At 46.8% G+C, this 13817-nt stretch overlaps 1 protein-coding gene across 1 annotated transcript in view; it reads right to left on the reverse strand.

The window, feature by feature from the left end:
• ADCY2 (adenylate cyclase 2) overlaps positions 1-13817 on the reverse strand; it is a 387190-nt gene that overhangs the window by 7559 nt on the left and 365814 nt on the right. The window contains exons 22-23 of the mRNA XM_077879619.1: positions 13249-13356; positions 1814-1928 (exon numbers count right to left, since the gene is read on the reverse strand). Of these exons, the coding sequence (XP_077735745.1) occupies positions 1814-1928; positions 13249-13356 (223 nt within the window). The remainder of the gene's footprint in view (positions 1-1813; positions 1929-13248; positions 13357-13817) is intronic.

Raw genomic sequence — 13817 nt, forward strand, 5'->3', positions numbered from 1 at the left:
GCAGGGAAGCCGCCCAAAGCGAGGCCCATGAGTGGGGAAAGGAAGGCAGCCCCAGAGGCTGGTGAAACATTGAGCTTAGGCTTCTTTAGAAATCTGGAAGAACTGGCGTGTGGGGTGAGTGTATAGATAGATACTATTAGTCATTCAATAATCAGTGTAAAGTAAGCACACAATAAATTCCTTTTGAAGAGGATCTATTCAATTACTCACATTAATTTGGAAAACACAGTAATGGTCTAGACCAATATGGTCCAGCCTTTTTTGGATGTAACACAGGTGACCAGCAAATGACTATCCTCATCTTACAATGAACGACAGTGTTGTTCTGGTTTGTTTGTATATGCTTGACAATGGAGCAGGTCATGCTGCTGGGTAATAGATTTTTTTTTTTTTTTTTTTTAGATGAGAGTAGTTTGATAGTTTGAGGTGCTCATTTTCTAAGCTGTCAAAACAATAAAGAGGCCCTAGGGCCAAGGGGACACCTCTGCACTTGATGTGGTCAGCAGGCTGTGGGAAGCCCCCAGCCTGCCTGGCTCTTTTCATCTCTGTAGTAGAAGGTAGTGCCGTGAAGGAGGCCCACGGAGGTGAGGACAAAGAAAAATGTGTCCAGATGCTAACAATTAACAGCAAATGGAAGCAGCAAAGAGGTCACCTTTTGCTTAAGAGATGTAAAAAATTTCTGGGTTTTATTTTTGTAAAGATTTTATTTATTCATGAGAGGCATAGAGAGAGAGAGAGGCAGAGACAGAGGCTGAGGGAGAAGCAGGCCCCATGCAGGGAGCCTGACGTGGGACTCATTCCTGGGTCTCCAGGATCACGCCCTGGGCTGAAGGTGGCACTAAACCTCTGAGCCACCCGGGCTGCCCTATTTCTGGGTTTTAAAATTCAGAAGAGAAAAGGAAGAAAATCACTCTAAATATTGTTTTTTTTTTTTAAGTTGAAATCTGTATGCAATAGAGGTGAAAAGCCTTTCCGATGGAATTTGTTAAAAGAACTACTCTTGTGTGGACTTGTTTTCAGAAGAAGCAAAATGTGTTGCCAAGAGGGACATAATATGGTCAAAGCAGCTCTTACCAGTTGTGAACGGCCATAAGTGCAAACATAGCAAGGCAGCTGTGTGCTAAGCTGAGAGCTGAAAGCACACTTTGTATTTTTATAGACATTTGTAAAAGGCCAACTAAGCATGAAGCACGCTCATGAGTCAACTTGAAGAGAAGAACTTAGTAGAAAATTTTAAATTTTAAAGAAAGTTGGCCTTTTCTCTTGGATTTGAACTTTCAATCAGAAAAGCTATGGCTATCTCAGAACCTGGGACATAGGTTTGGGGTTCTTGGAGGTTGTGACCTCAGGGGTGTGTGATGATTTCAACAAAGATGCCTTTAAGATTTTGTTTGTTTGTTTACATCTTTGGATCTCCAAAGTCTGTATGCATCTCACGACCGCTGGCAGGTGCTCATTTCACCAGCAGGAGTCCCTAAAATAATGGAGTGGTTTACAGTTGGTGGCGTAAGTGAGCTCCTCAGGATGGCTTAAGGCCATGCACATGACTGGCAGAGGGACCCCGGCTGGGTGGATGAGGCAGCGGAGCTGAAATCCAGCTCACGGTCCACTTGCTAAACACAGTGCTCTTAGCCAGGGTCCAACCAAAGGGTATTTTGTTTTCTAATTTGTGCAAAAGTGCCTCAGAGGCTCCTAACTTCCCTGAGCCTGCCCCCTCCCAGCAAATTCAGTCTTTTTGCCCTCAGGACACAAGCTGGTCCCTCACGCCACACCTTCCCCGCACCTACAGGCCACATCTCTCTACACAACATACCCACTCGCAACTTGAAGTCATTGAAGGAGTGCTTGTTGATAGCATCCAGTTTCGCCACCAGGGCAAAGGCAAACTCCACCATGGTGCCAATGTGCATGTACTGCCTCTCGGGCTCCTGGACAGAGAGAGACACACAAGCAAGGTTAGAGCTCCACGAGCAGGGAAACGGTCCCTTGAGTCACAGAACTGGGCTCCAGGCAGAAAGGATGCTCGCGGCTACTGCACTTTAGCCCTACAGCCCTGGCAGACGTTTTGTGAGGAGCCCCCCTCATCACAAGGAGGCCTGGTGCCCCAATTCATTTCTGTGGCCGTGGGGTAATCTGAGACACCAGAAGACATGGGATACCCAGGCAGAAACTGCCAAGAGAAGACCCCACGAGGAGGGCCTGGCTCCTGGTTCTCGGCTTGCCCCTCATCCCCGACTCCCCACTTTGCTGCTGACCTCTGGCTTTCTGTTGGGTTGACCGATGGTAGGGGCCAGGGAAGGTCAGGGGGCGCAGGGGAGAAGGCTGGGGTCCATTCCTCCTCTTCCCCACTCCACACCTGCCACAGCTCACCTCGGTTCTGGAAACACCACATCTTCCATTTGCCCCAATGGGGGGTGTTCTGCATCCCCCTTCCCCCGAATTCATCACCTCCAATACCTCAGAATTTGTATTTGGAGATTCTTCTCTCCATCATTAAAGACGGGATCAAGATTAAATTGGGTGATTAGTATGACTTATCCAGTATGACTAGTGTCCTTATACAAAGAGGAGAGTAAGACACAGACCCATGAAGATGACCACACGAAGACACGAGGAAGACGATGTCTACACAGCAAGGACAGAGGCCTCAGAAGAAACGAACCCCGTCAGCACCTCGACCTCTGACTTGGTCTCCAGACCTGGGAGTCAACAGATTTCTGTTGTTTAAGGCCCCAGTCTGTGGCGCTCTGTTACGGCAGCCCTAGCCAGCTGATACAGGAGACCACGAGTCCTGGCTCTCCTGTCCCTGGGCATCCACATCATCCCTCCAGGAACAGTCACCACACATACAGAGCAGAAGGAAGGACAAGTTCAAGGTTTCCAATGAAGGTAAGTGGGGATTTCTATTCCTATTTACTATTAATTTATACTTATATTTCTGTTACTAATTTTTATTTACTATGAATTTATAACACCTACTACATTTGTAATTCCTTCTGAAGATCATCTTTCTAGAATTTCTTTTTTTGGTTATATTTTAAACACAGATTCTTTATTAGTATATGCAGATAATCCATCAGATGTATTTACATGTCCTGTAGGTTCCCTCTGCCCTGTTCATCAATGACTCGGTGCATGCGGATGTGGGGTGACATGCCCATGAGTCTGGGGCTTTGGCTCCCGGTGTCCATCTCAGCCCGAGAATCAGTGCCGTCTTTTATGTCCCTCACTGGTCTGTGAGCTCCCCAAGGGCAGAGAATGTCTTCCATTAATCTGTGTCTCCACAAGATCAAAGTGGCCGGGGAGAAGCGCCTGATACATGGTTGTTGAGAGGCTGCTCCTAGACTGCCTGTCGGGTAGCCAAGAGGAAATGTCTAGGAGGAGCAGAGAGCATCGCCAAGCTTGGCGGAGGGGTCAAAGCCAACCGATGGCTCATTTGGGGGTACATCCGCCTGGGGAGGTGGGCATTCAAGCACCTGCTAAAGTGGGACAGGGCTCCAAGGGAAGATGGTTCCTTGTCCTGGGGGTTGTCCTGGGCCCTGCAGGATGCTGAGAAGTGACCTCGGCCTCTGCCCACACAGGCCAGTGGCAGCTGCCTTCCACGAGTGACAACCCAAAACGTCCCTAGACATTGCCCAATATCCCCGAGACCACCGCACTCAGTAATATAATCATGAGCAGAGAAGAAACAGTAAATTTCCTGTTCAGAAAGTTCTTCCTCTGCTCAGATAAATTCTATCATTCTAGAGAAAGACTAATGAAATGTTACCATTGCCATAAATCCTCAACTTAAAATTGTGCGAGAAAAATCCAAACCATTTAAACAAGTGGAACTATGACAACCATCGGCTAATGTCAGTGCAAATGAAGTCATTTCTTAACAACAGTGCTGTTCTTCCAGCAGAGCTCCCTGGGGTCTCTTGTCTCATGCCCCCGGGAAGGCGTGATTTGGAGGTTCATGCAGTCCTCTGGAAACAGGAGGCGCGAACTGTTGGATCGACAGGCAGGATCCTGTGTCGCTCACATCACAACCGTCCCAGCAAGAACAGATTTGCCACGGGGGCTTTCTACTGAACCTCAGAAGAGCAAACGAGCTTCTCTCCCTGATGAATTATCCCCTGATCTGGTTTCATGCAAGTGGAAAACTCCACTTGCACTCACTGCAAGTGGGGTTTAACTCCAACATCGATAACTCACTTGGGCTTAGTAAATCCTGGAAAAAATTATGTTCAGTCTTTAGAAGAGCTCAGTTCATTGCAAAATGTCCTTCTAACTGAGCTTTTAATAAATATTTGATGACAATATAAAGCAGCTCTTTCTCCCACGATCCAAATGATTTCTGTTAGGTGCCTCCAAATATTTAACGGACTTCCAGTGACACGGTGAGCAGACACATTTGGTGTCCCTGAACACATTCTGGAAGCTGTTTGCTTTGGAAACTCCACCAGCAAGGAACGCCACTTAAAGCAAAAGTATCTTTATCAAGGTCATTTTATAACCCAAGGGACTGGTAAAAACCGAGCTAAATTTTTAGGCTGAAACATATGCTTCTTCTCTTGACCTCTCCTCTTTCCTCCTTGCCCTTCTTCCACCCATCAAATATCCACGGAGCACCTGCTGTGCTGGCAGCTGTCTGGTGTTGAAGGTTTAGGACTACTGCCTAGGCACTGTTCTCCCCCCGGACACCCCTGGGAGATCCGAAGCCCCCCCTCCCCCGCAGTGCTTCCCAAAGGGATGGTCTGCTCTGTCCCAAGTGAGCTGATCATCACAGGCCAAAGATCACGTGGTGGCTCCCAACACCTGAGTGTCAGGCACCTGTTGGAGGGCACGAATGCGACTCACAACTTCCCAGTGTTAACACAACTCCAACGCACGAAAAAATACTTATGGGAAACAGTCTGACCGCTAGGCCATCCATCGACCCATCTAGATTCACTGAACCTGGATTTAGGTGGTTCTCACGGTCTTCAGCCCATCTCATTTTATAGAGAACGCATCTTATTAAAATGCACATTAAAGGATGTTCCAGCAAGCATCCCCTCAACCCCTGCCCTCGTATTTTAAACCAATTTCCAGAAGGAAGTTAGCCACCAAGCACATGGCTCATTGCAGACCCACTGTCGTGGATATGAGGGCCTGTACCCTATGTGGCCTGGTTTTCCCATATATTAATGAATGAGTGATAGGGTCGTCCCCATGAACACGGGGGCACTGTAGTTGCTGGCTGCTGGAAATCTCCAATGAACAGCAATAGCACGCGCATGTATGTATTTAATGCTCACGGCGAGTCCCATGAAGGACTTCCTGTCTTCGTGCCCATCATGCTGATGGGGAAAGGGACACCTCGGAGGGCTAATAACTTGTGTAAGTGGCACAGCCAGGCTTTGCAGCCAGGAGTCTGACCCTGGGTCCCGTCTTAGCAGCACTGCCATCTTCCCCCCAAATGTGCATCTAGAACATGGTTGGAACTTGGCGGTGTGCATTTTATGTATCATCTTCATCTTTGCATCACATCTTTGACTTTCCTTCCACTTTATTAGTTTTAAAACATTTGCATCATATTCATTTTTGTGAGCTTCCTCAGCGACAGATTTACGTAAGATATGCACAGACATGTAGACAGGTAAGCAGCTTTCCTTGATCGTCTTGCTGGTAAATGGTGGCAGGTGGGTTCGACGACGATGAGTCTAAGAGATACTCAGTTGATGGGGAGCTATCACCAGGAGTCGTTCATTAATGACTCTGGAACTAGCCGCCACCTGTGTGGAAGGCTGAAATGATACTTGGATATCTTAGAGCACAAACTGTGTATCTAAAACTAATATTGTTTCACCTCCCAAAAGACAGCTCTTATTCTTGACTCTTCTGCTTTGCTAATGGCGCCATTAATTACAAATCCGTGAATCAGAAGCCTGAGGTGCTGGCAGCCTGGCCTTCTGTGCCTCGTCTCCTCTCCCGACCCCTCAGCTCCTAAGTCTGCCTCCCATGAGCACACTTCCTTCACTCACCTCTTCATTTTCCTAGGCCCATGCTTTAGACTCCGACCACTACTTGTCTGAAGGTACGAAGTTCCCCAAATAACTGCTGGTACCTTTGAGTTGGGCAGCATTGGGTTCAGCCCCAGGTCCTATAACCATCAGCTGTGTGGCCTTGGCTGAGTCACATAACTTCTCTAGGCATCAGTATCCTCATCCAAGATGGGACAGTAACCACCTACCTCACAGGGGTGTGGGCAAGGTGAAATGAAGTGGTTACATGAATTCAGCCTGTATCCCTAGGGCTCAGGATTTATTTAGGATTTTATGATGGTTTAGAGAAGCATGTTACTCTGCTTGACACGGAAAGCATCTAGGAGGAAATGCCAGTCAGAAGCTGTCTTAGGACCCAGTTTAGAACATTCTCCCTTTGCACACACTGAGCAACCTACAGGGATGTACAGCTCTGACAATGACCAAAGTGTCTGACGCTCCCTGTGTCTTTGAGATTCTCTGTATATTTAGTGCAGAGCCATAGCTTCATTTCTCTCAGTTTTCAGGTTCCTGTCAGTAGCATGAAAGCAGGAGGAGATTTCTCTCTGCTTACAACACATCATGGGAGCGCTGGAGTTTGTACAAAAGTACAATGCACCAGGGCACTGCTTTTTCATTTCAGCAGAGACCCAAACTATTTTCTCCTTTTCCAGGAAAGGAAACTATGGTTATTAGTTTCAAAATGTGCTTTAGCTACCATGAAACGGCGGCAGGTCTCAGCGTGACTCCTCACTTCCTCCCTAGTCAGTCTGGCAGGGTCCCTCCACCTTGGGCTGAATGTGCCCCTTCAAAATTCTTATGGTGAAGCCTGATCCCCACTGTGTTGGATGGATTAGGAGGTGGGGGCTTTAGGGAGTGGTTAGGTCATGTGAGGGGAGCCCTCCTGAATGGTGCCCTTACAAGAAGGGGCCGGGGAGAGCTTGCTTCCACCCATGACCCACGGCAAGAACACCATCGACAAACGGACAAGAGGGTGCTCGTCAGACACCTGATCTGAGGGTGCCCTGGTCTTGGACACACCAGCCTCCAGAGCTGTGGGAAATAAAGGGTTGTTGTTGTCTGTCACCCAGTCTCTGGCAGTTTGTTAGGGCAGCCTGTGCTAAGATGTCTCCAATATTCTCAGATACTCTCCACATCACCTGAAATGTGTGCACTTTCAATGCACCTGTGTGCATTGAAAGTGTCTGCACACATGATTTTCCTGGACTGCAAACTCGGGGCTGTGGGGGGGCGGTGCTGCTACCAAGGGCAAGTCACTGGCAAGTACCTGGCACTTATCACAGTGGGGAGAGGAAACCTCTGCTGGATGTCCTACTAGCTAAGTAAAATCTAGAACAGCCAAGCCAGACACAGAACCATTAACCTGAGTCAGTGAATGCAGATGGGAAATGTTTACTGTCCACTGCTTGGTTGGCAGCTCCATTTTGCTAATACACTGGGTGAGCGAGTATAGGAATCCATCTCATGGGTGGATCACATGGGGCCTGGGATTTGATTTGGGGGAGGGAGGGAGCTGAATAAAGGAGAAACATTTATGCTAGCAGCAGCGGTGTCTCTCCAGGTCAAACTCAGCAAGAACCAGATGGGACAAAAAGTTTAGTAACTACTCTCAACCTACAGCCCTGGGTCTGCTGTTGGATTTGTTTTTTAGTAAAATTTAAAAAATAATTATTATTTTATAATGAGTAAAATAAAATACTAAACTTATTTTTAAATGTTTTTAAAATCAGGTAATTTTTACATAAAACAAATCAATAATTACATTGAGTAATTCAAAAGAGTAAGAAGACACCCGCTTTATAAAAATTTTGAAAAGCACTAGTCCTCATACCATGGTGATGAGTAAAATATTCCTGCCACCACCTGCCTCTGTCCCCCGCCCCCCTGTTTTGTTTTTTTTTTTTTTTCTGGTACAACAAATTATTTCTTCTCAAAGTGTTTCTGGCCATGGATATCAATGTACTTGAGTCTGTGAATAAGAGCCAGAGGAAGGGCTCATTACACCAATAATATAATCAAGGCATGAATCTGAATGAACGTTTTCCTTCTTGTGTTCTGGGTTCAACTTACTAAAGTTCTTAATAATATTTGTTTGAAAAAGATCAGAACCCTGTACACAACTGCCAAGACCAGAGAAACCGTGATCCTTGACTAGGGCACGAAGGATGGACTTCCTCTATGATAGGGCCCCTAGAGCCTCTCAGGGCTTGAGTGCTGAGCTTCCAGTGTGCGGTGAGGCTAGCGAGGCCAGACGGAGTGGTGAGGAGGCGCACTGCGGACAAGCCAGGTCTAAAAAAGAACCAGCTGCTTCTGTGTTCCAGCTGATGATGATTATCATCAGGGATGAAGTTCAGGTAGATAATCTACCAATTTTCAGGAGAAGCTTCTCCCTCTGCCTGTGTCTCTGCCTCTCTCTCTGGGTCTCTCATGAATAAATGAATAAAATATTAAAAAAAAAAAACTATCATTTCCAGCTTCTCTTGAAAATTGGTAGATTATCTACCTGAACTTCATCCCTGATGATAATCATGCAGGGAGCCTGACGTGGGACTCGATCCCAGGACCCCGGGATCATGACCTGAGCTGATGGCAGATGCTCAACCACTAAGCCACCCAGGTGCCCTGGAAATGATAGTTTTTTTGGTGAAATGTCCTTTGTCTAAAACTAATACTCTGTAAGTCAAGAAAAAATACTTTTAACCACAATTTGCTCTCACGGCTTCAAGTGTGAAGGCCAAGGCAAGGAACAAGCAGGAGTTGCAGCTCCGGCCTGGAAGCAGGTGGGGTCCTGGCAGTGGAGGGGAGGGCTGCTGACCAGCGGCTTCCAGCACAGCACATCTGCTTATCCTGCACGTTCATGGAAGTGTGAGTGGGGTTAGAACGCCAGCCCTTTCTCAGTCTAACATTTCACTTTTTGACAAGCGCCTGCTTCTTTGAAAAACAACAGTCAGTTGTTATGCATAATGCAACCAACCATTTAGTCATGTTGTCTGCAAGCTTAAAATTAGAACGCACTGTTTCATTTAAGAAATACAAACGAAGCAAAACAAAGGCAGACATAAAAGCCCCGCTCTGGCTAGGTGTTGACAGGCTGCTATGCGTCTGTGTTCCCGTGGGTAAGTATGCTGCTCCCACTGGGAGAAAATGGGGAGGACCTTATGAATAAGAGCTACATTTGCAAAGGCTTTTTATCCAGATACCTTTGCCTCTTCTTGGGTTTAAGAAAAGCACATTAATCCTTGATAAACTCAATATATTTTGCAAATATTGAATGTCTTTTGTTGCCAAACTAAATATTTGGCAGAACAATAAACAGAAAGGTTTCTTGGCTTATAACTAGAAAAATAAGTAGGTAGGATACAGCTAGCTAGGTTACAAAAGGCAGAAGAGACACTCATCTCTTATAAAAATAAAATGTCCACATTGATATGCATCAAGGGCGTTACCATCCCCCACCCCAATCAAACATAAGGTACGTTGCTTGCAGAAGACTTGTACTGCACTTCAAAATATTTCTAGGGTGACCTTAGTAAGATCTAATTAAATGCCCTACACCAAAATGGCTCATATTGAGTAAACTCTCCACCTGGACATGACGACGTATCATATTACATTTATATCCCAAACCCTTATAGCTGTTCTACTGGAGGTAGCAATGGTATCAATATGCAAAACAGTGTACAAGTCACAACTGATTATTAGGGCTATTAGCATTTTTATTACCTGCTCAGGCCACGGAGTATTTTGCATATTAATGCAGTCTTCCCAATAGCCTTAGGAAATGGGCAGGCTCACCACTTTATGTAAGGATCTGGGGTGTAGGAAGCTTAGCTGTTACAGTAAATCATGAGTGGTCTCACTCGAAAGTCACTCCAGCGTCAGGTAAATAATCACTTATGAACCGTGGTGCCTGGTAAGGAGTCAGGAAGCAGCTCAAGGGTAGCTAAGAAGGCCAGTCTGATGGCTGTAGCTGAGGAGGGCAGGAGGGATGGGGCATGCTGGACAGCAAAGGTGTGCTAAGGTCAGGCAGGAAGCAGCAGTGACTTAATTGTGCAGATCCTAACTGGGTGCAGATGTGAGCACGTGCGGGAGGGGTTGGTGATGAAGGGGCTGATGGAGCAGCACCAGAGCTCCTGGCCTCGGGGCAGCCCTGCCCTGTCGCTGCTTGTCCTCTCTGTGACCTTGGGCAAGTTACTGCACTGCTGTGCCTCAGTTTCTCCTTTTCCAGCTGTGACATGGGAATCTCTTAGGTTTGTTAAAAGCAGGCTAAGGAGGCATTTTGTCAGTGCTCACAATATCAGGGGAAAAAGAAGAGGGTTTATACCCCAAGTAGCAGGTTTGTACAACAGAAGGAAGGAAGTGAAATGCTGTTCTGGGCAGTAAGGTGGGCATGTGCTCCACTGAACAAACCCAGGTCACTTCAGTGCACACTGCCCCCTGCCGGGGATTTTGGGGAACACATCAGACATGGCACCTCCTATCATCTGGATAGTGGATGAGAAACAAGGCAAGGTTCCTCAGGTCAGGGTGTCTTCCTTGCACATCAGAACCACCCGGGAAAACTAGTGGCAATGGGGATTTCCAGCCCCATCTTCAGAGACACGGGGATGACTGGGGCCCTATTTTGGGGAGGAGGGAGGAAAGGAAGAAGATGAGGCTGGCCACGGAGAGCTGGACATGTAGGCTTGGCCCATGGGCAGGATGGCAGACAATGGTACTGGCCGGGGCTGACGATACAGACGGGATGGATCATGGATGGAGTCTTAGGTGAGGCCCCTGACCGAGAGGAAGTGTCAGGGGAAGAACACGAACGTGTTCCGCAGAGAGGCACCGCAGGTAGCAGGCAGCCAAGTGAAGGACCAAAGAAGGAGGAGGGACTTCTGGGTGAAGGTGACCACCAGCTGGACCAGAGGCCGAGGGCAGGACTCCGAGAATGAGCGTTCGGAGCACACAACTGGACCTGGATTCTGGAATCTGGGAGTGCTTCTTGATCTTCAAGAGTGGGGTTTCTGGTGTGGGTGTTGGTGAGGAGGCGGAGGTGCAGAGCGAAGGCGGTGGACGAGGCCTCTCAGGCCACAGGGCGTGCCCGTGGGAAGGGAGAGACCCTGAGGAATGGGTCTGGAGGAGACAGAGTCTGACAGGAAGGACACACAGACACACGAGGCCTTCGGGGACAATGGGGGACAGCACAACCCATGCACTGATGCTGAATGGGTCTTCAGGCAGCGGCGCCTCTGAAAATCTCCGCTCTGGGGCTCCACCAAGGAATCTGTAGGTGGCTATGGGTGACCTGAGGTCTGGAGTGGGCGTGATCAGGTCAAGTGCCCTAAATGGCCTAGTAGGGGAGACTGGCTGGAGAGGCCTCAGAAGCAGAGCTGGGATTAGGCAAGGTGAGTAAGGGACTCCCCTTAGGCACAGAATTTCAGGAGGCAGCAAAAAAGCATGACAACCATGATACATGACATGCTAATGCAATATTTTGAAAATATAAATTAAAGCAGAAAAATCCAGAATGAACTAAAATATCAACATTTTAAATATAAGTATGTGGAATCAATCGTTCCTCCACCAAAACTCCTATCTTGAAGCCTTAAAACCCTCCCCCCACCGAGATCTTTTCTCTCTCTCCACCATGCGAGGACACAGTAAGAAGGGGGCCATGGACCAGCGAGAAGAGAGTTCACCAGCACCTGTAGTCTGCAGGAACCCCATCTGGGACTTCCAGCCTCCAGAACCATGAGACAACCAATGAGCTCTCTTTGAGCCCCTCAGCCCACAGTGTTCTGTTGTGGCGGCCCTGGCTGACTGAGACAGCAAGTGCTCAACACCTCATAGCCTGAGGCCAAAGGAGAAATGTCCCTTCCCATAAGTAAGATTTTGTTACTTCTTTAGTGACTAACTTGTCCCATAACTTTAAAGGTGCTCAAAAAGTACAGATGTGCTTTCATTAAAGCCTGGAAAATAAAATTCTCATCATTCTGTTTTTGGTATCATTATGGCACTTAAAAGGGACTTAAAATAATGTTATATACACTTTCCTACTGCTATTTTACAATTTTCCAATAGCTTTTCAAATTCTAGGATGTTCTGTTAATAAAAATCCAATCCAACCATTGAAAATACACAATACCATGTCTACAGGGCTACACGTTCTTCCTTCTACCTCTGGCAACAAGAGGACTCCTCAGGGCACGGCTCACAATCCAAGATAAGGTTCTTCTACGGTTTCTTTTATTTCTCACTTATTTTACTTTTCCTTATTACTAAAGTAATGCCTACCCATTAAAAAGTAATAATTTGGAAGCAAACACCTAAGGAGAAGAGCAAATGGAATACATATTGCCCCATTCACTTGGAAAACTGCTAGCATTAACTTTGAGTCAGATGGTTGACGTTTCAGTCTCTGCCCATGAATATTGAGGAAAAAGAGCAGAGGGAGCTCTGTTTAGCACGCTGTTTCTCTGTCCCTCTCTCACTCCATCCAGTCTGTGGGAGGTGGGTGTGGGAGAGGGAGCAGAGCATATGGGTTCAGCCCTTCTTTTCTTGGGAGGAATCGGCCTGCCTACAGCAAGCTGTGCTCTGGTAAGTTCTGTTCCTCTGAGTTGCACCCACCACCTCTGCCTTGTAGCAAACCTGTACTGGTGCCATCAGGGAGCCCACTGCCCTAAAAGGAAGTGTGTGTGTGTGTGTGTGGGGGGGGGGGGGCTTTTTCATTGAATCACAAGCTACACAAGCATATCTATACACCCATGCACACACACAAAAGCAAAACACAACAGAAAACCCCTTCAAAACTATAGTTAATTGAATGAAGACATTCCGTTTTGCCCAAACCACTTTTCAATCTAATTTCTAGGTGGTCAGCTTGGTTTTTGACCACACTGTTTTTAATCAAAAGGCCAGGAGCCATCTTTTAATGCGTCATCCTAAAATAAACAGCCCTAATCTTCTACTTTCTTGTATATTTATCTAGTATCAAGCAGCTACCAGATTGGTTGTTTTTTCCTACCCCTGTTGACTCGAGAAAGGAGTTCTGTGGATAGACCCTCAGAAGCCTCTGGAATTCTCCTCTTTTTTTCATAAGGTTGTGATCACTGAGGTTTTAGGTTGTACACATGGTATGAGTATATGAGGCAGTACATGGCCGTTTTGACTCCAGGGATGATCTATGGGTGGAGCTGAGGCTCAGAGTGCTATTGTGTGGCCGATACATCTGTACCTGGGCATGCTCCTGGCTCGGCACGGCGCTCAGACCGGTCGCTGCCATGTATGTGCTGCCAATGGTCTTGATCTTTTCAACTCCACTGAATTTTGGCTTGGACAGCAGCTGTAAAGCAATGACAACCATTCTATTACTCAACTGCGTGCACTTTCTAAAGACACTCTCAAATTCTTGTTCACAGTAATGGGAATATGACTTATTTCAACCACTGTTTATTCACATTTTGACCTTGGGCTTTGTTGAGAAAGAACACTTTATACATTCCACAAAGAGTGTGTCCTTGGAAGGCAGTGCAGTATAATGATTTATTTCCAATTAACATGAATTACCTTTTAAAATCTGCTAGTGAAGGAACTAGGATAGATTATGATGCAAGTGACAATCGCCTCAAATAAATTTCCCAATTCTGTGTTTGAAAGGCCTAAACAGAAAAGTATGATTCAGTGAGGGAGGTCTTCCTTGCATGGTGAAGGTGATTTATGACCAATTACAGTGCTAAGAACTGGCTTTTGCCTCTGAGCTCTAGATGTAAAAGGAATCATGATCTAGAATGGCTCCCCCCATCA

This window comes from Canis aureus, chromosome 31 (genome assembly GCF_053574225.1).
Source record: "Canis aureus isolate CA01 chromosome 31, VMU_Caureus_v.1.0, whole genome shotgun sequence".
NCBI lineage: Eukaryota > Metazoa > Chordata > Mammalia > Carnivora > Canidae > Canis > Canis aureus.